Source organism: Lontra canadensis, unplaced genomic scaffold, assembly GCF_010015895.1.
Source record: "Lontra canadensis isolate GAN:19392208 unplaced genomic scaffold, GSC_riverotter_1.0 scaffold331, whole genome shotgun sequence".
Classification (NCBI taxonomy): domain Eukaryota; kingdom Metazoa; phylum Chordata; class Mammalia; order Carnivora; family Mustelidae; genus Lontra; species Lontra canadensis.
Genome location: NW_022631325.1, coordinates 44,493 through 71,829, shown reverse-complemented (window position 1 = coordinate 71,829; position 27,337 = coordinate 44,493). Strand labels below are relative to the sequence as shown.

Here is a 27,337-nt window from a genome sequence, read left to right as displayed (position 1 = left end):
AATAAGAATGGTATGTCTTTCCATTTGTGTTATTTTCAGTCTTTTTCATCAGCATCCTAAAGTTTTCAGAGTATAGCTCTTTCATCTTCTTGGTTAGGTTTATGTCTAGTTACTCTTGTTCTTTTTGATGTGATTATAAATGGGATTGTGTTCTTGTTTTCTGCCACTTCCTTATTATTGTATAGAAACACAACAGATTTCTGTATATTGATTTTGTATCCAGCAACTTTACTAAATTCATTCATTCTTTAGTACCATCTGCAAATAGTGAGTTTTACCTCTTCCTTACCAGTTTTTTTAAAAAGATTTTACTTATTTATTTGACACAGAGAGAGATCACAAGTAGGCAGAGGGGCAGGCACAGAGAGGGGGGGAAGCAGGCTCCCTGCCGAGCAGAGAGCCCGATGCGGGGCTTGATCCCAGGACCCCGAGATCATGACCTGAGCCAGAGGCAGAGGCTTAACCCACTGAGCCACCCAGGCGCCTTCCTTACCAATTTTTATGCCTTTTTATTGCATTTTCTTGTCTGATTATTGTGGTTAAGACTTCTAGTACTTTGTTGAATAAAAATGGGGACAGTGGACATCCTTTTCTTGTTCCTGATCTTAGAGGAAAAGTTTTTAGCTTATCATCATTGAGTATTATTACCTATGTTGAGAATATTAGCTGTGTTTGTCATATATAGCCTTTATTATATTTAGATATGTTCCCTGTAAACCCCCTCTGTTGAGAGTTTTTATTAAGAGTAGATGTTGAATTTTGTCAAATGCTTTTTCTGAATCTATTGCCATAATCCTAATTTTTATCATTCATTTGGTTAAGGTAGTATATCATGTGATTAGTTTGTGGATGTCAAACCATCCTTGCCATCCTTGAATAAATCCCATCTGATCCTGGAAATCAGAACTGAATTTAGTTTGCTAATATTCTGTAAAAGATTTTTCCATCTGTGTTTGCCAGAGATATTGCCTGTAATTTTCTCTTTTTTGGTAGTATCTTTGGTTTTGGTAGCAGGGTAATGGTGGCTTCTTAGAATAAATTCCTTCCTCTTCTGGCTTTTTTTTTTTTTTTTAATAGTTTGAGAAGGATATGTATTAACTCTATTTTAAATGTTTGGTAGAGGGGCACCTAGGTGGCTCAGTCAGTTAAGCACCCGACTCCTGATTTTGGATCAGGTTGTGATTTCAGAGTCGTGGGATCAAGTCCATGGGCTTCATGCTCAGTGTGGAATCTGCTTCTCTGTCTCCCTCTGCTCCTCCCCCAACTCGCTCTTTCTCTCTCTCAAATAAATAAAACCTTTAAAAATATCTTTGGTAAAGTTCCTCTGTATAGCCATCTGGTCCTGGACTTTTGTTTGTTAGGAAGTTTACATTACAGATTCAATTCTGTTACTAGTAATTGGTTTGCTCAGATTCTCTAAATCTAATTCAGCCTTGGAAGTTTTTTCTAAGAATTTTTCTATGTCTTCTAGGTTTGTCTCATTTGCTAGCTTCTAATTTTTAGTAGTAGTCTACTATAATCTTTTCTCTTTGGTGTTGGTTGTTACTTCTCTTTCATTTCTAATGTTAATAGAATCTGTGTTCTTTCTTGAGGAGTCTGGTTAAAAATTTCTCAGTTTTGCTTATCTTTTCAAAGAACCAGATCTTTGTTTCACTGATCTTTTCTATAGTTTCTTAAGTCTCCATTTATTTCTACTCTCATCTTTATTTCCTTTCTTCTAATAAATTTTGCCTTTGTTCTTTTTCTAGTTCCTTTAGGTTACTAAGGTTAGATTGTTTATTTTTTGTGTTTCTTGAGGTAGGCCTGTACTGCTATAAATTTTCTTCTTAAAACTGCTTTTGCTGCATCTCAAAATATTTTGAACCTGAAAGATTTTGTGCTCCCATTTTAATTTTCCTCCAGGTATTTTTTGATTTCCTTTTTGATTTCTTAACTCATCCTCCATATGTTTGTTTTTATTTCCAGTTTTTTTCTTATAATTTAGTTTCATACTGCTGTGGTCAGAAAAAAATGTTTGATGTGATTCTTTTTAGATTTTTGGAGACTGGTTTTATGCCTAGTATGTGATCTATCCTGGAGAATATTCCATATGCATTTGAAAAGAATATGTATTCTGCTATTCCAGATGGAATGTTCCATATGTATCTGTTAAATCCACCTGGTCTAATGTATTGTTCAAAGCCAATGTTTCTTTATTAATTTTCTGTCTGGATGACCTATTTTATTACTGTCAGTTTCCCCCTTTAAGTCTGTTAATATTTTTACATATTTAGGTGCTCCTACATTGGTGCATAGATATTTAAAAGTGTATATCCTCTTATTGGATTGATCCTTTTTATTTTTTAAAATTTTATTTATTTGAGAGAGAGAGAACACAAGCAGAGGGAGCAGCAGGCAGAGAGAGAAGGAGACTCCTCGCTGAGCAGGGAGCCCAACACAGGGCTCCATCCCAGGACCCTAAGATCATGACCTGAGCTGAAGGCAGATGCTTGACTTGAGCCACCCAGGCACCCCTGATCCTTTTATTATTATGGAATTGTCTGGTCTCATTACATTCTTTGTTTTAACTATTTTGTTGGATATAAATACTGCTACCCCAGCTTTTTTCATTTCCATTTGCATGGAGTATCTTTTTCCATACCCTCAACTTCCAGTCTGTGTATGTGTTTGGGGCTAAAGTGAATCTCTTGTAGGCAGCATCTGGACAGGGTTTTGTTTTTTTTTTAAACCCATTCAATCATCCTGTCTTTTGATTGAATATTTAAACTCCCTAAAATAATTATTGAGAGGTCTGTACTTATTGCCATTTTGTTCATTGTTTTCTGGTTATTTTTATAGTTCTGTGTTCCTTCTTCTCTTGCTCTTTTCACTGTGACTGATGACTTTCTCTAGTGTTATGTTTTGATTCCTTTCTCTTTAATGTATCTGTTAGAGGTTTTGGGCTTCTGGTTTCTATAAGATTCTTATATATAACATCCTAAGTATGAAGCAGTCTATTTTAGGTTGGTGGTTGCTTAAGTTCCAACACATACTAAAAGCTACACTTTTACTTTACCCCCTCTACATTTTATGTATATGATGCCATATTACACATCTTTTTGTGAATCACTTAACTAATTCTTTAGATATAATTAGTTTCACTGCTTTGGTCTTTTAACCTTTATACTAGCTTTATGATTGATCTACTACCTTTACTATGTATTTGCTTTTATCAGTAAAACTTTTTCCTTTCATAATTTTCTTCTACTTACAGCCTTTCCTTTTTTTACCTAAAAGGCCATTTTCAGCATTTCTTCTAAGGCTGGATTAGTGGTGACGAACTCCTAATTTTTGTTTGGTAAACTATCTCTTCAGTTCTTTTTTTTTTTTTTTTTTTAAGATTTAAAAAAATTTTTTATTTATTTGACAGAAATCACAAGTAGGCAGAGAGGCAGGCAGAGAGCAAGGGGGAAGGCAGTCTCCCTGCTGAGTGGAGAGCCCGATGCGGGGCTTGATCCCAAGACCCTGAGATCATGACCTGAAGGCAGAGGCTTTAACCCACTGAGCCACCCAGGCACCCCTCTTCTTCAATTCTGAATGTTAACTGGTTATAGTATTCACAGTTGTGGGTTTTTTTCCTTTCTACACTTTGAATATATCATGCCACTCACTTCCGGACTGCAAGTTTCTGCTGAAAAGTCGGCTGATAGCCTTATGGGGTTTCCCCTTTAAATAACTAGTGCTTTTCTGTTGATGCTTTTAGGATTCTTTATTATGTGTCTTGCTGTGGACTGCCCGTGGCTCATCTTGTTTGGGATGTTTGTTTCCTTCCCCAGGTTAGGGAAGTTTTCTGTCCCTTCCTCTCTCTTCTCCCTCTGGGACCCCTGAAATGGGATGTTAGTATACATTCCCTTTAGTGTATTTTTCATTTTCAGTTATTGGTTCTTTTTTGTATTTTCTATTTCTTTGTTGAGGTTCTGAGTTTATCCACTCTTCTCTCAAGTCTGGTGAGTATCTTTATGACCAATACTTTGAACTCTTCATCTGGAAAATCTTAATTTTTGAACAAGAGTTCCTGCATTTCCATTTTACATGGGACTTCACAAATTATGTTAGCTGGTCCTTGCTGACACTGACTATTTGTGTACAGAGGCCCTATTTGCTTCACACTGCTTTCTTTCTCATGTGAGGAGAGGGGATCTAAGTAAGAAAAGGAAACCAGTTATTATGTGCGGGTATCTTTGCAGCAGTTGACAGAGAAAGCAGTCCAGATAGTTCTACATCTCCTACTGCTTCTCTCAGGATCAAATGAAAATAAAAGGTTACTGGTGATCCTCAAAGAGCTTTTGTTTATTTGGGCTTTATCTATCAATATTTACTCTATAAAAAATTGGAACTGAGAAAACGTTAAACACAAAACCACGCAAGCACACATTATGGTAGCCATCAGAGTAAGAATGAACAAGGCAAATAGTATCTTTGCATTATTATGAAAATAGTTTTGAACTTTTGAATCTCCTGGAATGGGCTCCTTCCCAACCTGCAGTCCTCAGAACATACTTTGAGAATTGTTAATGGAATTAGCCTTCTAGGAGCTCTAACAGGGTGATAGATATCACATTAAATATTTGCACAAGAAACTGGTCTTCTGTGAGTGAATGTCTAATCTGTAGTCTCATGAGACTGTAAAAACTGTGCTCATGTTCCAAACTTCTTCTGTAGGAATGTAGGCTCTGCTTAAAAAAAATCTGACAGTAATGCTGATAGAGGAGTCTCCGAACAGAACGGTCTTGACTACAGGATGCTGTGAATAAAGCAGTTTGCTTTTAAGCTGTGCTTGTCTTCAAATAGAATCGGTTTACTTTGGGGTGTGGAATTTTATCCTTAGATCATTTATCTAGAAACTTCATCCGTCTGGCACACAGCTGAGAACCCTGAGAGTTGGTATTAAGAGATGTCTGTGAAGACCCAATAAATATCAAGTCTGTCTGCTCAGAAGTTCAACTCTTTGACTTAAGTGCAAGTGGCCTGGCCTTCTCACCTCTCCTTTTGATAGAGCTCAAACATTTGTAAGGAGGGAAAATAATGATAAACAAAATGCAAGGCACAAGGCTCTCTGGGGAAAGTTCCTATTAAGGACATGGTCCATATCCTTATTGGAAGGTCAGTTTGAAGCCCAGTACCCACTACATGCCAGGCATTGGGCTTCACGCAGTAGAGACCGGGACAAATGAATTACCTCTGCTGGTCTCCGTGGGTTGGGGGTGAGTCCTGTGAACAAGTAGTTGCAGTAGGAAGCGGTACCCAAGAACAGCACTGGCAAGAACGGGGTGTCATTAGTGCTGTTAAACGATTACCTCTTCAAAGAGAATGACTTTTACAGCGTCCATCTGCTGACTGAAAGAGCCCTCAAAGGAAATAGTATTTGCAGGGGCAAGGGGGCCTGCGGGAAGTAATTCAGTGGAGGACTGTTTCACCCAGACCGTAAAGGAATGTGGCAAGTGTACTGCAAGAATGGGGGACATCAAGAAGACTCGTGGCCGGAGAGAGATGGGGGCTCTGGTAGGTTTCTGGTTTGCCCAACTCCGTGGCTGGGGAAGCTGAGTTTGGTTTTAGATAGGCGACACTTGAGAGGGCTGAAGGCCAGCAGGAAAGGGAGTATTTAGAGGCAGAAAAAGTAGGTAGGATGGAAATGGAAAGCTAACTGGTGTTCAGAACAGTACACTACCAGTAGCAGCTGTTTAAAAATGTCAAATTTGCTTGGGTAATGTGGAAAAGTCACTTCTGTGGAATTGCTTATCTCCCAAAGAGTGGATATAATAGAAGGAACATATTTCTTCAGGTGGCTTTTAATGCAGCTCACTTACATGATTTGTGCTGATCTAGTTCAGAATTCATTTGCTCTTTTCTTATGTAGGCCTAAGAACAAGCTGCATTTGATTAATTTCAGGGGTGACATTTTTAGCACGTGGCATACAATAAAAATTACTGAATAAGACCATATACCCCCCCAAATTGAATATAGACAAATGAATTAAATAGGTTTTTAAATTGTTTAACAAATTGCCAGTTTTTACATCCCTTACCATGAAATAGAAGTGTAGCTGCTTTACTGAGTTAAGCACAAAATAACAGCAAAATCATTAACAGAACTGGGCAGCAGCATTAGAATTCAGTCTGAATGGGAAGAAGCTGGCAAAACCCAGAGGTATTTGAAAAACTAATACAAATTAGCGGGGGGAAAAAAGCTATAGAAGCAGCCCTAATTTTACATACTGCAATTTTCATAGACCAGTAACAGCTGCCCAATTATTTTGATGCCGGCTTCACTATTTAAATGTTTGTATTTATTTATTCACAAGGAGGCAGAGAGGCAGGCAGAGAGAGTGGAGGAAGCAGGCTCCCTGCTGAGCAGAGAGCCCGATGCGGGGCTTGATCCCAGGACCCTGGGATCATGACCTGAGCCGAAAGCAGAGGCCTTAACCCACTGAGCCACCCAGGTGCCCCCCGGCTTCACTATTTAAACACTGCTGGCTGTTGTCACGTTTGTAGGCATCTCAGTATATTTAAAGCTCCGACTATATTTCCCTCTTTCCCCGCCCCGCCATCTTAATCTAATTAAGAGTCGGGCCAACGTTTTGAAATAGTCATTATTTCCTTTAAAAAAAAAAAAAAAGACCATAAAAGTCTTTGGAAGCAGCCAATACTATGGCCATCTTCAAATATGAGGAAACCATGATTTGAGGTACAGGTGTTAACCGACGCTAAAAGTCTGTTCACTTCATGTTGCAGCATTTGTTTAGAAAAAATGAAAACTTTAGTCTTACTCTCAAACTGAAAAGTAAGCAGAGTAGCTGCTAATTTAATGGATACACCGATAATTTGCTGAGAATTTCCAAAGGCGCTACCTTGGAAGTAAAACAGAAATGAGGATACAGGGGCGCCCGGCTGGCTCAATCGGTTGAGTGGCCGACTCTTGGTTTTGGCTCAGGTCATGGTCTCAAGGCCTCAGAATCGAGCCCTCCTTGGACTCCACGTTCAGCAGGAGTCTGCTTCTCTCCCTCTGCTCTGCCCTGCTCCTCCTCCCCTAAAATAAATCATTTTTTTTCTTTTTTTTTTAAGAAACGAGGACCTATAATTGGTGCCATATTAGCTAAAATGTTGTGAGCTTCTAAACAATCTGGGATGACACAACTGATTTATAGGTCAATCCCAGCCATGAAGTTTGACTCCAAATATTCACATATCATAAGTTTAATCTATGATCCTTTCCCTCTGAATAAAGAGGAAAATGTTGGGAGTTTGAATACAACATGGGTACCTAGAAGCTCTGACACCAGGAGCAAATCATTTGTTCTCTTTGAGAGTCATATTTTTCAAACTTCAAAACACACTGTAAGCTCTAAATTTTATGATTTTTTTAGAAGATTTTGTTTATTTATTTGATAGATCACAAGTAGGCAGAGAGGCAGGCAGAGAGAGAGGGGGAAACAGGCTTCCCACTGAGCAGAGATCCTGATGCAGGGCTTGATCCCAGGACCCTGAGATCACGATCTGAGCTGAAGGCAGAGGCTTAACCCACTAAGCCACCCAGGTGCCCCTAAATTTATGATTAATAGTAACATTCTCACTCCTAATCAACTAAATTGTATTTAAAAAGTTTTCTTCTCTAATAAGTGCTGAAATTCACTAAGGGTATAAAATTAAATGTAACTAATTAAGTTATTAAATAACTATTTACATTATCTATTTAATTAGTGTTTTGAAACATAAAACCTCAGAAAGCTTGCAAGTCTATTTTTATAGGCTGGTATAGTGCTTTGACCTTCTAGAACATACAGACCAGGAATATCTGAGGCCTTGGGGAGGGCCTGACACCTTAAAATGCCAACAGATCTACAGCAGGCACCTGCACACACTGGTAACACAGAAAGAAGGGTCAGGATCTTCCCTTTTCACTCCTAAAGCAAGTCAACAAGAAAAATGTTTGAATTTTAAAGTTAAGAAATAGATACATACTCATCATGAACAATGGTGGGGCCATCCCTTGTTAAGGCCTCTTCCTTGATGACATTGATAAGTTCGAAAGTACTGCTGATGGGGGCATCTGGGTTAGGCCATTTGGGACATTGGAAGTGCCGAACCTCTAGGACGTAGTCATCCTGTAACCAATACAACAAGTCATAGCCCATACTTTATTTCCTGACACCTGTTAATGTGTGGCCTAGAACTTGTTCCTGAGAAAGTACGTATTAGAGATAACTGACAAGTGCCAAATAGTAGGGAGGACTGCCTGCCTGCCCTTAAAAAATGACCAGGTCATGAAAGCAGAATCTTATTTTTGTTCAGGGGATAATAAAATTTTAAGTGACAATAAATTATAAGAGACTTTACATAACCTATTTATCTATACATTTAAAGGAAAAAAGGACAAATCATCATTTAAGTTATTAATATAAGATAGTGCCTGTCTTTTCCACCCCATAATAAGTTATTATATCTCAAAATGTCATTTACTACTAAAAAAAAAAAAAAAAAAGTCTTACTATTATCATTTGTAACACATTGCAAGGTTTACATTTCTGGTGGCAAAGAGAATGTTGAGCTCTAGTATATTGTTTTCATAATTAGGTCAACAGACCTATTTGTATGCATGCTCAGACAACAGTTACATTTCATCTACCCAACTGCAAAAAGCAAATATTTGAAGGAAGGAAAAAGTGAAGCGTACATATTTAAAATTAAGTCATACTCAAATGCCTGGGCCTGTCTCGAGGGTGGCAAGTGACTTTATTACTACTTAGAAAGATGATGCAGGGCCCAGGTATGGCTGTTACTGAGAAATGGAGGTTTAAGTTACCTGTGTAGCTTCAAGGATAAAGTCATGGATGATAATTTGTTCTTCATTAGAGAGGCACAGTCTGTCTTTGCTGATAAGGGTGACGGTAAAGGCCTCACAGTTCATGGATTCTTCTCGACTTGGCCAGTATACAAATTCATCTTCTGCCTATGAACCCCCCCCCAAAGAAAAAATTCCTCTGCAGTGCTGTCAAACATTTGTTTTTTAATTATTCTTGCAAATTGATGCATAATGTTTGCCATCTCCCGTACCTCCCGAGTCACCATTTAATCATGCCCGCTTCACCAAGTCCAGTGGTGATTGTAAAATATACTCAGTAATAACCACTTCCTAGCAGTTCCCACCGAGGTCACTGTAACAACCAAAAATGCTCCCTCTAGAGGTGATATATTAAAATTAATTGACCTAGATCCTGTTTTTGTTATTTTTTTCCACTATGATACATTATAGAACATTTCTCACCTGGAGTTAGTATATTATTTCACAGTTGCTTAAGTAACTAAGACATCCTAGTTTTTACTTCCTATGGATTATGAAAACAGTCCTACAGATGATGAGCATTTTGCCCAGGAATTTCATCAATATTATATTATTTAATTTTTGCAACATATTAGAGAGGTAAAGGATTTTTATTATCTGTCTTTACAGAGGAGGACATCAAGACTCAGGGAAGTCTATACGTTGTCTGAAATCACACTACTGCTAAAGGGTAAGCAACAGAACCTGTCTGGGGAGAGGTTATGCATCAATAAGCTTATGTTGGAATGGAGTACAAAGTGCTCTTTCAGAGACAAGTTAATCCATGTTAGGCTTCAAATGGAGATTAACATAGAAAAAGTCTTTCAGCCTTGAATCAGGCAAGCTTTAAATGTTCATCTATTTTAGGATTAAAAAGAAATATTCAGGCATGGTATTTGAATTCCATCCCTGAAAACTGTGGAGGCCTAAGAAAAAGTTACGGGGTGCACAGGTTGGAGATTTTGTGAGAAATACAGTGATTAGGATAAGACCCCTGCCCCCCACTGCCATGTCTCTTTCTCTCACCAGTTCAAATGGCAAACTCTACTTTGCCTGGCATATCTGTATTTCGATGGGCATTTTCCTGAAAATGCTTAGATACTACTAGTGAAGTCAGAAATAATTCTGAATAATGTTCAAAACAAAGAAGGTTTTGTTTAATCTTACACTGTTGCATCAGAAATGAGCCAACAGTCCAATAAGACTTATCACCCTTTCAAGTTTCAATATAGCTTATTGCCAAGTACATTTTTATTTTTAAAGCTCAGCATAAGGGGAAACAGATTAGCAATTGGGTTTAGTCTATACAAAAGAAGTCTGTAACTGTCAGGGGTTTTAATACATTTTGTCCAAGGAAATGGAAGTAAGACCCTTTTAACAGATATTAAAGATGTTAAGGTAATAATGGACAGGGCCTATACATTTAATCGATATGCACAGACTAAGCACGGAATTTAGGATTGGATGTGATCCTGAATAAATTAATCTGGGCCTTAATTTCCATATCTGAAAAGTGGGAAAACAACATTACGTACCTCCAAGAAGTTAACACGAATTGTAAATTATCAAATTGGCCTAGTAACTGCCGAAGGGATTTTATTAACGGTAGAAGGCAGCAAAAAACAAAAACAAAACCAAAAACAAACCCCCCAAACCGTTCTGAATACACATAGCAAACGAGGGAATAACTGATTATCTTCAAAGACCATGAAAAATACATGCTGCTTCTTAATTCAGCAGCAACTCCGGGCTCATGGTTATTTTGCTTACAAATACATTTGTAGAGCAAAGATCCCTGTATTTTTAACGGTGCTTTCTGAGCTAGGAACTAGTGACTTCGGGCTACTCACAGCATCATGGTCTTGTCAAGTTATAGCAGTGATAAATAATGAAGCCAACAAAGAGAATCTACATATTTAGGGAAAATGTGCACTAATAAATCTGACTTTCATCCCCGGAGTTGAGAATGCAGACATGCAGGATTCCAGCCAGGCCTCCCTCAGCCTGAGACACTGCGATGACCTGTTCTGGGGCAGGTCAAGGTCCTCACTGTCTGCAGAGCAGGCAGGGACTCAGGTGGTTGAGCCTCCCCGCTACAAATGAGCCTGTGTGATGGATGCTTTTGGTGACCGTCTTCTGGTAAGCGACAATAACAAAATACTGACTCATCCAACAAATGAACGTTTTAACAACCCTAAGTGCCTCCAATTTCCACATGCCAAACAGAATAGACCCCTATTGCCAGCTAATTTGAAAATTTACACTCCAGTTTTTAGCTTAAGATTCTCAATTTTGCTGCCATTCTATCATACAGAAGCAGTCTTGGTATTCTGAAGCTGGAGCAAAATGCGACAAAGTGAAGAAGTTCCTACTGCCTGGGCACACAGTCAAATGCATGTCAGCAAGACTAGGGGTTCAATCACAGGCTGTTCTTTCTTGATTAAAAAATTCACTAATCTGATCCTCATGGAAGCAGCTCCTCATTGTTTTTTGTTTTTGTTTTTGTTTTGTGGGCTTACATGTCCTCATAATAACTTCTGAACACCCAACTAATTTTGAGAGTTAAGCTCATCTTGATAAATTTGTTTGCCCTTCTTTTATATAATCCCGAGGCACAGCGAGAAGGACTCAAAGGAGGAGAGAGAGGGGCTATGGCTCAGTCAAGGTCTTAAAAGCACCTTTAAATTGGAACAAAATCGCCTTTGTGTATCTCCTTCCCTGTAATGCATCTGCTGTGCCTGTTGAATGGGGGGAGAAATGATGATAATTAATACTATTGATAGAAGTTTACTGGGGGAGGGCTGGGAAACCTTCCTCTAATGCGGGGTGGGATGAACAGAGCAAAAGGATTAAAAGACAGGTGACTCAGGTTCAAATCCTTCCTCCAGTCATTTGTGTATATGCCCTTAGGCAAGTTACTTCCCTCCATTCTCTTAGCTGTTAAATGAAATAATAGTAACTGTGTCCTAAAGAGGTAGAGAGGATTGAGATTCAGCAAGCTAATACATGTAAACACAGTCACACACTCAAATGTTAGCTGCTATTTTGTTTTTCACAAGTGACATACTGCAACTGAGAGGTCAGGTTAAGGTCGTATGTTAAATGAGGTTACTCAAAAGCCCTTTTCCAAAACCCTCTACTGCCCTGCCAGCATGAGAGAATCAAGTTATGGAGCACATAGGGACAGTAACTGTGACAATACAAAAGGAACCTGTTCAGACTTAAAGACGAGAGAAGTCTAGATGCCCTCCCTAGCGCACGTGCACAGTGAGCCCTGTGGTAAGGTATCAAAATGATTTATGCTTATGGCCTCACAGGCTCATTAATATATAGCAGATGTGCTTTGCTTACCAAGCTCTGGTTGTCTGGCAGCATGACAATGATCTGTGCATTATGATCCCAAATCATTCGCCAGAAATCTTTCGTAGTATGTGGCAGAGGATGCTGGGTTATAATAAATTCATTGCTCCTATAATAGCCCTTCAGTTAGGGAGACGGAAAATCAGCAGTTAGAAACATTTTATTCTGATGTTGTGCTAGTAAAATACGTTCATGAAATAAGACAGTATTGTTCTGACCTCACTTAAACAATTGAAAAAGGCAGTCCGTAGATGTGGCTAATTTTTAGATGTATAGGCTAACACGTGTAGATCATTTTCTCTCCACGTACAATTCCCTTCTAGTACCCCTGCTGTTTTTACTTAACAGCAATTTCAGCATTTATTCAAACACTAGATGGTGGAAATTAACAAGAAAATTAATTTCTTAACAAACCCTTTTCTTAAAGCATTTCTGTATCCCCGCTGATTAGCAGTCTTTTGTTAGAGGTCGCGAGATACAGAAATCTCTCTAATTTTTATTACACATCGAGAAATTATTTGAAAAATGAAATCAGCCACATAGGTGGTATCTGCTCTTTTCCACCTTTTAGTTTAATTGAATTTATTTATAATTAACTGTTGACTCTCACCATGATATAAGAAGCATTAATGTAATCTGTTCCTTTCATTCCAGGCAATGGTGCAAGACCCACTCGGGCACGCTCGGCTATTGTATGGAAAACAAAACAAAACACCACATTTGCCTTGTTACACACACAGAACCAATAATGCTTTCTGAGATTCACTTGGTGAGTAATCTATTTCCCCGGCTCCCCTTTCATTTTAAAACTCACCTATATTTTTAACTAAGCGAAAGTGTCAGCTAAGGCAGAATGGCAATGGAATTCTGCAGTACATTCCCAGAAGGGAAGAGGCATTAGAGGAATAGAATCTTCCTGTGAGAGAGGTTTTCACAGCACATCATGAAGAGAACACTCTGTGCAGACATGACAGAGGATGTCAGATAATTTTTTGGCCCTGGTTTGATATTCCTACAATTATACCAACACATTGTACTTTTTGCTCTTTTGCCATTCCCTTACCCATATTTTTCTCCCCATAATGCACTGAGAAAACCGGGGCCTTTGTCGGTAGAGAGAATCTGTCTAGTGATCACCCATGCTTGTGTCTACAGCACACACAGCATCCTCTGCTGGGTCCTGAGTTATTCATACAACGGTCCGCATCTACCCACCGTGCTTCGATCTCAATAGCCAGAATCATGTAATGATGCATTCCAATTGTACAGATTAATCAGATTCTTAAGATTTCTAGGAGCATCAATGCCACCGTGATCATGGCTTTGCCTTTTTTTTTTTTTAAAGTTAAAATGGAGAAGTACCGTAATTCTTGAGTTGTGAGGTCAACGGAAGCTAGACTTCATGTCACACTAAAGGAGCAGTTTGCTGGCCTGGACAGCCACCCTTCCCAATTTGATCACACTGCCTCAATTTTCCTGGCGTAACAATTCCCCTTGGTAGTCACGGCCTCTTTACATAATACATAAAATTCAATGAAAAAATACTAACACACTCAACCAAGTCAAGCTGATTTTAAGATCTTACATGGCACGACTGAAGAGTTTCGGTTCTTTTCTTTGTTACACTCTTTCTGAGCACTAAAGCATTCCACGTACTTGGCATTACATTGTGTAACCAGCTGAAAGAAAGGCAACATTTTAGTTTTCATTCATTAACCAACCTTATTGTGATAATCATTTTATAATATATGCAAGCCTCAGGTCATTACTTTCTACACCTTGTACAATGCCATGTATCAGTCACATCTCAGTAAAGCTGGGAAACAACAAAACAAAGTTATAGTTGATAGCATTTGCTTGATGATCTGGCAGACAAAGGCCAGTCAGCAATTGGATTACTGAAGAGCCAAAACATTTTTCTATCCCAAAGACCATTTTTCTATCAGTAGTGGTTACTTCTGTCCCATTACCGTGGCTATGTTTGTCTTATTTCTCCTGTCAGGCCATAGGCTTCTAATAACAGGTTCAAGATGGGCAGTAGATATTATTGCATTGATCTGGATTTTTCTGCTGAAAATGTCACGCTTTTTGGCATTTGTCTTCTGTCATTTCTCCTAGGCACATGAGATTCAGGTGGGTCTACGCTAGGAAAGACTGCTTTGTGGTCACAGGAGCGAATCATGTTTCTTGAACGTAACTAACTAGGTTCTCGGTACATTTCTGTCGAACTAAACTAACATTGTTCTAAGGCCATTATACATGGCCCAGTAGTTTGGTTATTCTTCTTGTTCTTCTATAACTTGGTCGAGCACTATGTCAGTCCTCTGTTTTGTTTTTTTTAGTGGGGAGGGAGTCCATCTCAACATGAGGGAACAACCTCCTCCATACACTTTTGTCCTACTGTCCCCCGCCTGGGGGCAGTTTTCAAGTTTCTCACGCTTGTTTTTCCCCTTCTACTTAAGTTCTAAAGTGGTTAGTTCCTACCGAAGAACCAATTACCTGGTCTCCAATGGAATGAAGAGATTTCTTTTAAAAAATTCATCAAAATATGTGGAAATAAATATTGCAGAAATAGAACTTAAGAAATATTGGTCCTTAATTTTTTTAAGGAATTACTTTTAAACATTTAAAATGGGATATAATGTCATTAATTACCTCAAATGGTTTTTCGAATAGTTAGGATGTTATAAAAGGACAGCTAGAAATTTAAGGTTGCTATGGAATGAAAAATAGATTAAGTTCGCTCATTAATTTGCATGGCAGTCTCTCGGATTCAAATGATGGTTTCAGAATCTATGGAAAGTTTTACATGAAAAGTATGACTGCACAGATTCGCTCTATTTTTTCCACCTTGATACAGAATGAGAAATTACATATGGAATAATGCCAAAAAAATTTAAAAGACTATGAGAGACTAATAAATAAGAAAGTACTTAGTAATTTTGAGGAACAGTGTTGGAAGGTTAGAATAAAGGACTGAGCTCTTAATTAATGTCTTTATAGTATTGTTTTTTTGTGTGTTTGTTTTAACTTTTCCCTCAGTTACTTCCATATAAACCTCAACTGCCTTTAAACTTCTTCATGCCCTTATCCATGTGAAAGAAGAATCCTTTGGGGAAAGTTAACCTCTCTCGGGTATTCCTTGATAACTCCTTCTCAGTTTCTAAACTATCTGATAGTCTTTCAAATAGATTATTTGTTGACATACTGTCCTAAAAATAAAACCTTCTTAAGGGTAAGATAAGTTAGTTCAGAAAAAATACAGCGACTCTTTTTTGGACTAGAGTGACCGACTCCAACCATTAGGTCACTGTGGCCGGGGGCTGCTGCTGTTTACGTTCAGATGAAACGCGAAGTGGCTCAGAAGGTAATACCGCACCGCGCCATCAGCTTGGATCCCAACCGTTCACCCCCAGGTGGAAACATTACTCTCTTCCTGCTACATTTGAAGAATACCAACGGTAATGCCTTTCAGTCTACACATTCATGCCAAAAAGTTATGACCCTCCCCAAACTCAAGCCAGTTCTTTACTTCTTTCAGAACACTACCTTGAATTGTTTCTCCAGCCGTGTCTTTCCTCCTACTCCTGGTATGAGGATGCTGTTAACATAGCTGTGCAGCTGATTCGAAGATACTTCGGTCTCCTTTCCTAGAATGGCTTCCAACAAGGCATCATGGATGAAAATGTACTGCTCCTAAAAGGGACAGAATGAGGAGAGCTGGTCAGGGGTAGCCACCTCTGTCCAAGTCATGAAACTGACCTCACATCAACTCTGCTCTCAGGGACTGCCCCGTGAACTCCTTCAGACATTTACAGCTAGATGCCTTGCTCCAATACTCCCCGGTTTATCCCTCATAAATTATTTTTGGGTCAAGACTCTGTTTTTCCATACCATGCCCAATGCAGCAGCAAGCCATGGAGAAATGTGTTTCACGAAGGCCTTTAGAACCGTTCTACTTTTCAGGCCAGACAACATGTTTAATTCCTCCTCACATCGAACACAGCACTAGATACAGCTGTGTCTGCTTCTTTTTTTTAAGATTTTATTTATTTGCCAGAGAGAGATCACAAGCAGACAGAGACGGAGGCAGAGAGAGAGGGGGAGGGAAAAGCAGGCTCCCCGTTGAGCAGAGAGCCCGATGCAGGGCCCGATCCCAGGACCCCGAGATCATGACCTGAGCTGAAGGCAAGAGGCTTAACCCACTGAGCCACCAGTGTTGGTGTAGTGACTGAGAAATCACACAGAAGATCCTCACAGAAAGGGATAAACGGGGAGTCAAAGAATAGTATCATGGTCTGCATAGCTTCCGCTACAAACCTGTGCATTCCTTCAGGTCCTACCAGAATGAATCTTCTCCTCAGTACCATTCCACTTTGCTTTAAAGCACATGCTAGAATCTCTCGAGAGCCCCTGCAGCCGCTCCTCACCTCAGTCTGGACGAGGTAGTTACGCTGTGTCCTGATATGCTTCAGGAATCCCAGGACGTTAACTGTGCTTTTGTCTTTGATCTGCTGCAGCATGCTGTCTATTACGATGTAGGTGCCGGTCCTGCCCACACCAGCGCTGGAAGAAAGGAAGACACTCAGCGGCTACCTTTTGCTCTACTGTGTCATGCATTAACTGTAGACTGAAAAAATTACTAAGTATCAAATGAGCTTAGAAATAACCTTGTTTAGATAACCTAGTAGAGAGCTGACAGATTATTCACTGTGGACAGCATCCAACAACTTCATGAGGACATTTCCCACGAGTCTTGATGGGGGGCAGAGACAGCCTTTTATAAAGACCACAGGAGCTGCAGTGAAATGATGCACGTGTATTTGCTTTCGCAGCCTTGCTTGCTGCTCAAGCCAAGGATGTAAGTCAGTGATGCAAGGGATGGAGAGCGGCCCTTCCTGGCAGAGCCATCCCCGCACCAGAACCCTGTCTGCTGAGGACCCAGGTAGGGAGTTTGTGTCCCTGACGCCCAAGTTTGTGCCTGGTTCTGGAGCACCCATTATCCTTTCAATAAGTGCCCTTTCTGCACACCTTCCTAGTCTGTTCAGTACTAGAAAGTTCCCATCTAAAGGGTGCCTTCCTTTAGTCAGCCCGGTATGGAATCAGAATGGCATGCCTGCAAACTCTGGCCTCTTTTATCCACAGTTCCTCATTGTTAAAGAAACACCACCACTCAGGAAGATGGGAGTTCCACCGTACTGAGTACTGATTAATGGGCTGCTTTTGTCAGAGTCCCCCAGCAGGCTCCCCGCCTCCCACGACCACACCATTGATACCCCAGCTCTTCGACACTTCCATGTCTCTTTTAGCGACTCCTCAATGGGTCAGCAAAAAAAATGTACTTTTCATGAGGCTTTAAAGAGGAGGTGGGTTCCAACACCTGCCAAGCACTTGCTCTGTGGCTGCATGTCACGAAAAGCAGCCCAGAAGAAATGCTTAGAAAACGCCATGTCCCTCTGCAACATAGCTCACAGAAGAGGGAGCATCTGTTTGGATACCAAAGTTAAAAAAAAAAAAAAAAAGGAATTCCAAGAATACAATCACAAATGAAAGATAATAAAAGTATTTTTAAACTACCTACTGAAATTGTTTAAGGTAGTTAAGGGAAAAAAGGCCTTCTCGGTGCTTTCAAAAAGGTCTTTTTTAGAGCATGTATCAACTAAAAAATTAAAAATCTTTTCACTCCTACAATACCTTTTATTATGTAGAGGAACCCTACAGAGAAGCCACCTATAAAATCTCAAACTCCCTAGTGTAAGAAGCCCTGAACTTGTGTTTAAGGTCAGATTTCTATGTAATAGGAGCAGCTTCAAGATTCCCTGTAAACAATGGGGATTTTATTAATAATGGAGGTTATAAAAACTGGAAATGCATTCTCTAAGAGCAGATTTTGTTTTGGCCCCAGAAGTAGCAGGTGACTTCCGGTATTTTGAGAATACGGGGATTTTACAGACCCTAACAGGCTGTGCTGGTCCCAGTTTACAGTGGAAGACTCCCGTTTCTAAAAACACAGGGCCCCAGTGGTCCCCATCTTCCCACCCTGCCCACTTCAGATGTTGGAACCCAGGTGCAAGAAGGAGAAAGATGTTGGCCCCACCTGCAGTGCACCAACACAGGGCCCATTTCTGGTGTCCGGGCGGCCGAGGATCGCCTCACGAAGGTCAGGACCGGGAGCGCATACTCAGGAACTCCCATGTCAGGCCACTGAGTGTAGTGATACTGAATCACGACCCGTTCATTTTGACGACCCTTGGGATTTCCCTTCTGACCCTAGGAGAAAGGTGAAAAGAGAGGTCTGTAAGCAGACAGGTGGCATTCTGGATTAAAAAAATAATAATGATGAAAGGATGTAGGAAACAGGACGTTGCATTTCATGTGCCCTAAGTACTGTTCCTGAGCTAGGTACTTTCCCCTCGGTAGCTGTCTCGGGCCAGGAACAGAGATGCTACCTAGCTGGGTGTGAAGTAGCACACGTCTCCTGGGAGAGAAAATGGGGGAAGACTACACCAGGAAGGAACACTGAATACCAGTTTTCTGGATGTGGAACCATCTCCAGCACTCTGTAATTTGCTTACCCAGCCTCCACGTTAACTTCCTGCCATGACTCCCGTCCTTTCTCTGTGGTCTGGGTTGGACCATCAGGATTCTGAGTGCTGGCTGCTGTTATACGTCCTCTGGAAAGTGATTCTCAGTCTCCAGCGTCAATAATAAATTTACCTGTCGCTTTCATAAATGAATTTTTCAGAGCCGTTTTCCTTTAAGTGGCTGAACTTTTTACATTTTAACTACTTTGGATGAAAAATTTCCCCAAACAGGTAACTTGCTGCTGTAGGTTTTTCTTACAGCCAATAACTGGATAAATGCCTGAAAATTTCCTATTTTTTTTTTGAGGACTCTAGGTCATTAATCAGCCAGAGCATGTAAGGTCTTTGGCCCTGGGCTACAGAAGCCCAATGGTTTTGATTTCTGAAATCTTGTTAACCCTCCTTTTCCTATCTTTCTCTTTCTCCTTTTTCCTCTTGCACAAAACACCCAAAGTTCCTATTTGACTTCTGTCCTCTGACCTGAGTGGTTTTAAAATAAGAGGGCAATGTTTAAATACCTGAAGGGTTTCCATGAGTAATGGGCTTTGGAAATGTAAGCTGGTTATTGGTTGGTTAGTTGAAGCCAGCTAACAGCTCTATTAGAAGACAGATAAATATAGTGCTACTTGACTTTTATATACTTCTGCCATTCTAGGAAAAAAAAAAACTAAACATAGAAAAAGACTGTTAACCTTGGATCACAGATGGATTTTGGAGCCAATGAAATTATATATAAAAATTTGAATAAATGTGAATTCTTCTGGGGCCGGGGGCTGTAGTTTGAGCACATTCTCCAAGATGGCCAAGACTTTAAAAAAAAAAAAAAAATCACACCCATTGCTACATACATGTGCCATTCCTAAGTCTTTCTACAGCAATTACTTTACATTTCCTTAATGAACATCCACCTAGAGTTCCTAGCAATGGGGTCACGGTCCATGAACCTTGATGGAACAGCAGATTTTGAACAAAAGAAATTGAGATAACTTGAAAGCAGCATTTTCCACAAAGTGTGGAACTTGGATGTTAACAGTTATATTGGGAAGTGTTATGCTGAGTTGCCTTAGGAAATACTAGGCAAAAAAAAGTTAAAGAGGTTTCTTAACTAGCACTCTGGCCACTTGTGTGCATTGTACATATTTCTAAAGGGGAATGCATAGTATGTAGCATTCATTCTCCACATTTATTAAATAGCACCGTTTCCTTTTTGCAAGCATCTTGCAGGGTAAGCATTCCTTGGAACACAGTTTGGGAAAATAATGCTTGAAAACTCTCAGAAGGTTGCTACTGAAAAGCTAAATCCACAAACAGATGCTGCTCTAGTTGCTGGTCACTGAGACCTAGAAGTTCATTTTTTTTTTTTTTTTAAATGAAGCTCTCAAGAGGAGATTAAAGAATTTAATCAGGCCAGTTAAATTCTATTATGTGCTCTGCCAGTATCTTTCACAGCATACATTGATGTCAATCAAAGGAGTTGTGAAAAAATGTTTTTTTAAAAATACTTTTTTAAAGCCAAGTTGGTTCTGAGAATTGGCCTTGGTTGTACAGTAATTTTCATACAAGTTTCAAGAGCGATGCCCTGGCAGCCCACCCATATTCCTTCAATACCTTTTTCACTTTTGTATTTCTGACTGAAAAACGACGAACAGTGTAGCAGGCATGTACTTTTGTGCTCTTCAGTGTGACAATAATGTTTCCATACTCCTCACTATTCTCTGTTGGCCAATACTGATCACATTTTCGCTGCAAAAAGGAAAAAGTTGTCAGTTCCAACTGTAATTGATGCCGCATTTGTACTGTCGGTAATGTGATCTCCAGTGTCTTGAAAACAGGTAATATCACCCTGTAGTTGACCCGAAAAAGGAACATACGGGCCCCGTGGCTTAGAGGTAGACATACCTCTGAAGAGTTTAACCTTGGGACAACTTTGGGTGAGATCATTTGTGAAATGGGTCTCATATATTCATGAACATCTTTTAACAGACAGTGTACTTTAAAGAGGGCCTCAGAAAGAAACCTGTGCTTGGCCTATAAGAAATACAGCTGGCTATGTTAGGACACTGGGCTGCCTTCAGAGTTGCAAGAGAGTCTTGTAACAGTGAAAATCTTCATTTTACCAATTGGGTCACCAAAGGTGAAATAGGGACTCCACAGTCAAGGTGAAGAAGTAGCAATCCTGAGTAACAGAATTTGAGGCTTAGCCTTTATTCCAGCCTAAATCAGCACCATGTAAACTCTTAATCTACTAACTCTAAAATATTAACCATCTTATAAAAAGGTTCTCTTAATGATGGTCAAGTGTTTCAACAGGGTTTCCCCTCACCCTCCTCCAAACTCTCAGTAGTTCTCCCACTGTACTGTGTGTCTTCGAACTTCCCTGTTTGTTGTGCTTTCTGTCGTATCTCTTAGAAGGTCCTTCTCTAACTCCTCCTCCCTCATTGTTCACAGCTCACCTCACATACTAGCTCCTTTATGAACTCTCAGTTCTAGAGGATGTATCCATCTTTTACAGCATCCCCATTCTAATACTCTGTGCATCCCTCCTGCCATGTTTAATTCCCTCTTGTAAGCATTCAGCTCTTTCTCACCAGACCACAAGCAAGGTAGGGGCAAGAGAAGATGCTTTTCATCTCCTTAACTCTTTATACCCGGTCAAGTTCCTGCCTTACAGCAGGGGCTCCATAAGGAGGTTTTGAATGAAGGCACATGATTAAGACATTAAACCAAGAGGTTCTTACCCTTCCTTTTTCCACAAGGTTTGTAATCATGATAATGATTCCAGTGTTTTGTTCCCAAATCATCCTCCAGAAATCTTCAAATGTAGACTTTAAAGGTCCCTGGGTGGCGATATAGGCTTTCGCTTTGTTGTAACCCTTCAAAGATGACACAACACAAAGTAAGATGAAAGCAGTATCACAGACCAGTTAATAATTCAGTGCCTTCCATATTGAATAGGCTGTGGTTTTAGGAAAAGCTCTGTGCAGTATTAAAACACATTCAACAGTCTCTGTGGCACTCTTCAATTATGAGAAACAGGTTTATAAAACATTTCTGACTTACATCGACATAGTTTGCATTAATGTAGTCGCTGTGCTTAGAGTCTTTTCCTGGTAAAGGTCTTAACTTCACCCTACTGTGATCATCTATAGAGGATAAAGAAAAAAAAAAAAAAAGCAAAAACAACATGTGTAATTCACAAACTACCAGCATTCTAAAGCAGAAAACAAGGCAAATAGGCAATGTGGCGTCTCTTAGAGCGCCCCAAGAAAACTTTTGGCAGAGCAACAGCTAAAAATTTAAAGATACAGCATTGAAACCCATCTTAAAAACACAGGGGCATTTCTCCATCATGTTCTGACCTGTGAGTGCCCAAGAAATGCAAACTGGGGGGCGGGGGGCACCTGGGTGGCTCAGTTGTTCATCGTCTGCCTTCTGCTCCGGTCATGATCCCAGAGTCCTGGGATCGAGCCCCACATTGGGCTCCCTGCTCGGCGGGAAGACTGCTTCTCCCTCTCCCACTCCCCCTGCTTGTGTTCCCTCTCTTGCTGTGTCTCTCTCTATCAAATAAGTAAAATCTTAAAAAAAAAAAAAAAAAAAGGAAAGGCAAACCGAAGTCCTTGTTAGTTCAGGTAAAATGATTTCAAGTTTCAACCCTCCAAAGTATCCTTGTCCTGGATTTTAGAACCAAAGCCTTTGATTGCCCATGGCCATATCCCTTTTCTTTTAACACATATGTGCAAAAGTGATTGTGATATTAAGTCCAAAACAAAATCTATTTGTTGAGCATCTATTTTCAGGAGACTCCTTTGCTAAAAATCTAGTTAGATTCCCCCCTACCCCAATAGAACCTAAGTAATTGAGGAAACCAGAGCTGTCCTGAGAGTAATCTCATTGCAGCAATCTGGCCAATGATCAGAATTTAAGATCCTCTTAACCTCAGCTTATGAACATAAAAGTGGGGAGTGGGATATATGCCTCTTGTTGCCCAGCAAAGTGAGCTTGAATTTTTAGGAGAGCAAATAAAATAAGAAGTCAAGGTCATAATTTCATTTTCTCTAGCTAGGAACAGAATGGGCAAAAGTAAATTAACATTTCTGGTTATAATTATAAAAGTCCAGTTCAAGAAGTAGTCCAATGAGTGGTTTAGCCTAGACATTAATAACCTCAGACTATCTATCAGGCACTTTTTGAAAGCCCTCTTCATTCTTGTGACTGTGAATTGCATTTGTTGTTCTGACAAACGCTCAGACTACACTTGTCATGCAGAAGGGCTGCCTACCAGAAATAGGCTCCAAATGACAATTTACCCCCCAAATTATCTGAATACAAACCACTGTGCCTTAGCTCAGTAGCACTATATTGCATATTATTTTTCAGACTGACAAATAAGAATACATGTTCCTCAAGTTGCAAAATTCATATTTAATCTAAAAGAGAATAAGCTCTCTAAATAGGTCAATACAGGAGGTGGTTCGGTATCACCCACATATACTTGGAAAGGTGTAATGGCTCTGAGAGAAGGCTTTTCACACATTTTGTTTCTTGCACAGTAAGTTGTTTCATGACACTTCCATCCCGGCTTCTGCTATACTAAGCCCTTAATATAGGGGTAGACCAAGATGACAGGTGATGTGTCCAGGATCTGACCAGGCATCATGAACACCAGAGTCCAACTTTCTGAACTTAGGAAAAGAAAACTGCATCTAATCTGAATTTGTGAAAGTGAAACCATAAATGAACTGGTGAGAATACGACCATATCAAACCACAGATGGTACACTTTCCAGGCAATACCATGACCCTTGGGTGTATCACGCAGGCACTGCTTTGATTTCCTCCATTTTGCCACATGTTTATCAGAAGTAAGGACTGCCATGGTGGAAAGAATGGTATGTGTGGATATACTCAAGGCACACATGTGTATGTATCCCTGCCTGACATACATGGTTAGAAATGAGGTATATAGACGGACAAATCATAATCTAAGCAAGCTGAGCCTAGGTTGGCCAACAAATACAGTCAGATTCCATCCATTCAAAGGCTGGAAAGAAAAGCAAGGTTTGACTCTTTCTTGTTCTCTTTGTTACCTCCTCATTCTCTCACATAAGTGGAACGATTACTCTTATTCCAAAATGACTTGTGGTTCTTTTAAGACTTTATGTAGAGTAAGAAGTAAAACTCTATTAGTAGATGACATTATCTTACATATAAAATTTCCAAGGAATCCACAAAAAATCACTACTAGAATAAATGAGTTCAGCCAAGATTGTAGGATATGTGATTAATGTTAAACAACAGCAACTGTATTTCTATACACAATGAAAGATCTCAAAATTAAGTAAATAATTCCAGTGACCATAGTGTCAAAAAGAATACTTAAGTTCAATAAAAAGTATAACACAATGCAAACTATATAAGACATCATTGAAAGAAACAAAAGATGACCTCAATAAATGGAAAGACATCCCATCTTCATGGATGGAAAACAGTACTGTAAAAATTAATCCACAGATTCAATGCAATGCCTATCAAAATCCCAGCTACATCTTTTGCAGTAATAGAAAAGTTGATCCTAAAACTGATACGGAAACACAAAGGACCAGAATAACCAAAAAAATCTTGAAAAAGAAGAACAAACATGGAGCAGTCACAGTTTCCGAGTTCAAAATATACTACAAAGCTATAGTCTGTGATCAAGACGAAGTGGTACTGGCCTACGGATAGACATGTAGATCAGTGGAAGAGAACTAAGAGTCTAGAAGTAAACTCTTACATTTATAGACAGTTGAATTTCAATAAGGGCACTAAGACGATTCAGTGGCCGAAAGAAGAGTCTTTTCTACAAATAGTGCTAGGACAACTGGCTATCAACAGCAAAAGAATAAACTTGGACCCTACCTCATATACATAAGAGTTATTTGGATAAAAGACCTAAATGTAAGAGCTAAAACCATAAAACTCTGACAAAAACTAATGTGAAATCTTGATGATTTTGGACTAGGCAGTGGTTTCTTGGATATAACACCAAAAGCACAGGCAACAAAAGAAAAATTAAGTTTCACCCAAATTAAAATAATTTGTGCTTCTAAGGACACTATCAAGAAAGTGAAAGGACCATGCACGGAATGGAAGAAAATATTTGCCAACTATTTATCTATCTATATAGATTTGCATTCATATCTAGAATGTATACAGAACTCCTACAACTCAGCAACAAAAAGACAAAGGGCAAAGAATTTGAATAGATATTTCCCCAAAGATGATCTACAAACAGCCAATAAATACATGAAAAGGTACTCAACATTACTAATCATTAGGGAAATGCAAATTAAAATGACAGTGAGATACCACCTCACACCTGTTAGCATAGTTATTTATGTATCTATAGATATAGATGTATAGATATATCTATAGATACAGATATGTAAAAGTAACAAGTGTTGATGAGAATATGGACACTGGGACTCTCGTATTGCTGGGGGCAATGTAAAATGGTACAGGCACTTTAGAAAACAGTATGGCAGATCTTCAAAATGTTAAACATAGAGTTACCATATGACCTAGCTAGTCTACTCCTAAGTACATATCCAAGAGAATTGAAAATATATGTCTGCACAAATGTTCATAGCAGCATTATTCATAATAGCCAAAAAGTAGAAACAACCCAAATGTCCATCAAATGATGAATGAATAAACGCAATGTGGCATATACACATCGTGGAGTATTTTTCAGCCATAAAAAGGAACAAAGTACCAATCTAAGCGACAACACGGATGAATTCTGAAAACACCCGGCTAACTGGAACAGACCCAGACAAAAAAGGCCACAGATTCTATGATTCCATTTATATGAAATGTCCAGAATTGGCAAATATATAGAAATAGAAAGTAGGTAAGTGGCTTCTAGGGGTCAGGGAAAAGGAGGTATTGGGAATGACTACTAATGGGTATGGGGTTTCTTGTTGGGGTGCTGAAGAGGTTCTAAAATTAGATAGTCGTGATGGTCGTACAACTGTGAATATACTAAAAACCACTGAAATTCAGTTTATATTTAAATCCCCATATAAATATAAATTAACTTTAAATGGGTGAATTTCATATGGTATGTGATTTTTTAACTCAGTAAAGCATTATAAAAAGCTTTATCTATAGTAGTGTTCAAATTTAAATGGTTCAATTTAATGCACTATAAAATCCTATGGAATGTGTTCCTTACCACAGTGTTTGTTAACCATAAACACGTGTGCTCCTGCCTTTAGTGTCAAGGCATCTAATATCACCCAGTGACCCAAAACCTTAATGTCTATGAGAAGTAGTATGGTAGCCAGAGAAGTAGCCTGTTTCCTAGGGTATTCCCGTAAGGACCTGTAAGAAGAATGCTTATCTATTTGCATCCCTAACCACAAAATATGGCAGGAAGGATGAAATGCATGGGCCCCAAGGACTGGTGGTTCCATCCCTTAAGGTACAGACCACTGGAGGCATAGTACCTGGTCTCAGAAATTCAGCTTATTGATTCCATTTTCAGCAGTCCTTATTTTATTTGAAAACTTGGCTCTCCCCACCTAAAAACAATGTCTAGAGAGCCACAGGACATTCAGACTTTGGTTCCCAACATCTGGTATGAAATCACTTCATGAGAGAACCATGAAGCTCAGAATGTTTCTTTCAATCACCTCATTCTTAAGCGGAGATCCGACAGCTTAAGGAAAGACTCAGGGGGCTGTAAATGTCCCCACTTCTTCCTGTCCCCTGTTGAAGATGGGCTAATGAGAGGTTAACTGTCGAGTGTAGATCATTCTTGGCATTCCTGATGCTGACTGCTTGGCTTTCGGCTTATCCCCAGCATGAAGATTTAATTTCCTCACAGTTGAAGATAGTTTAAAGTTTATTACTTACATGCTAAAATGTTGATGTATCTGTTTTTGTGCTTGTTATCTGGATGATTGGAATGTTCTGCAGTGATGTTCATATCAGCCGTACAGCGCTGGACTTCCTGGTGAAAAAAAAAAACATCAAAATTTCAAAGATTTTAGACACACTTTCAGTGTCTCACAAGGTTGTAGGAAGAAAGGAACTATAGATCCAAAAACATGAATATTTACTCATTCCCTAGCTGTGGCCACCATTACTTCCCCACACTCAACTTCAGAAATAACTGACATATTCATAACAAATGTATAAAAGATGTGAAGAAGATAAAAGGATTTCCTTTTTTACTAATTCATCAATCATCTACTTCATTGCAGATTGTGACCTAGGCATGGGGATTACAAAACATCCTATCTCTCTTTGACTATGTCATAGCCTGATGGGGTAGGAAAACCTGCCACAAGATAATGACAGTCCAATGTGATTAATAGAAAGGAGGCCTCAAGAAACGAGGGTGGGAGCACAGAGGAAGGCTTTAGGCAGATCATTCCTGAGTCTTCAAGGATGAACAAGAATTTTGCAGGCAGCAGTACAATCTCCACCAGCATCTGCAGTATGAGTGTAGACCTTATACCTCCTTTTATAACTATCAGAGCTCAAATGGA

The 27,337-nt window shown here is 39.4% G+C and overlaps 1 protein-coding gene across 3 annotated transcripts in view; it reads right to left on the bottom strand.

Moving 5' to 3' along the window:
* Positions 1-27,337, bottom strand: part of LOC116862794 (receptor-type tyrosine-protein phosphatase gamma) — an 81,163-nt gene that overhangs the window by 9,738 nt on the left and 44,088 nt on the right. For all 3 annotated transcript variants that reach the window (XM_032850200.1, XM_032850201.1, XM_032850202.1), the window contains 12 exons: positions 26,700-26,796; positions 21,862-21,944; positions 21,540-21,674; positions 20,410-20,544; positions 18,315-18,487; positions 16,648-16,783; positions 15,767-15,913; positions 13,803-13,896; positions 12,828-12,904; positions 12,209-12,337; positions 8,840-8,986; positions 7,999-8,141 (listed from right to left, as the gene is read on the bottom strand). In XM_032850200.1, the coding sequence (XP_032706091.1) occupies positions 7,999-8,141; positions 8,840-8,986; positions 12,209-12,337; positions 12,828-12,904; positions 13,803-13,896; positions 15,767-15,913; positions 16,648-16,783; positions 18,315-18,487; positions 20,410-20,544; positions 21,540-21,674; positions 21,862-21,944; positions 26,700-26,796 (1,496 nt within the window). The remainder of the gene's footprint in view (positions 1-7,998; positions 8,142-8,839; positions 8,987-12,208; positions 12,338-12,827; positions 12,905-13,802; positions 13,897-15,766; positions 15,914-16,647; positions 16,784-18,314; positions 18,488-20,409; positions 20,545-21,539; positions 21,675-21,861; positions 21,945-26,699; positions 26,797-27,337) is intronic.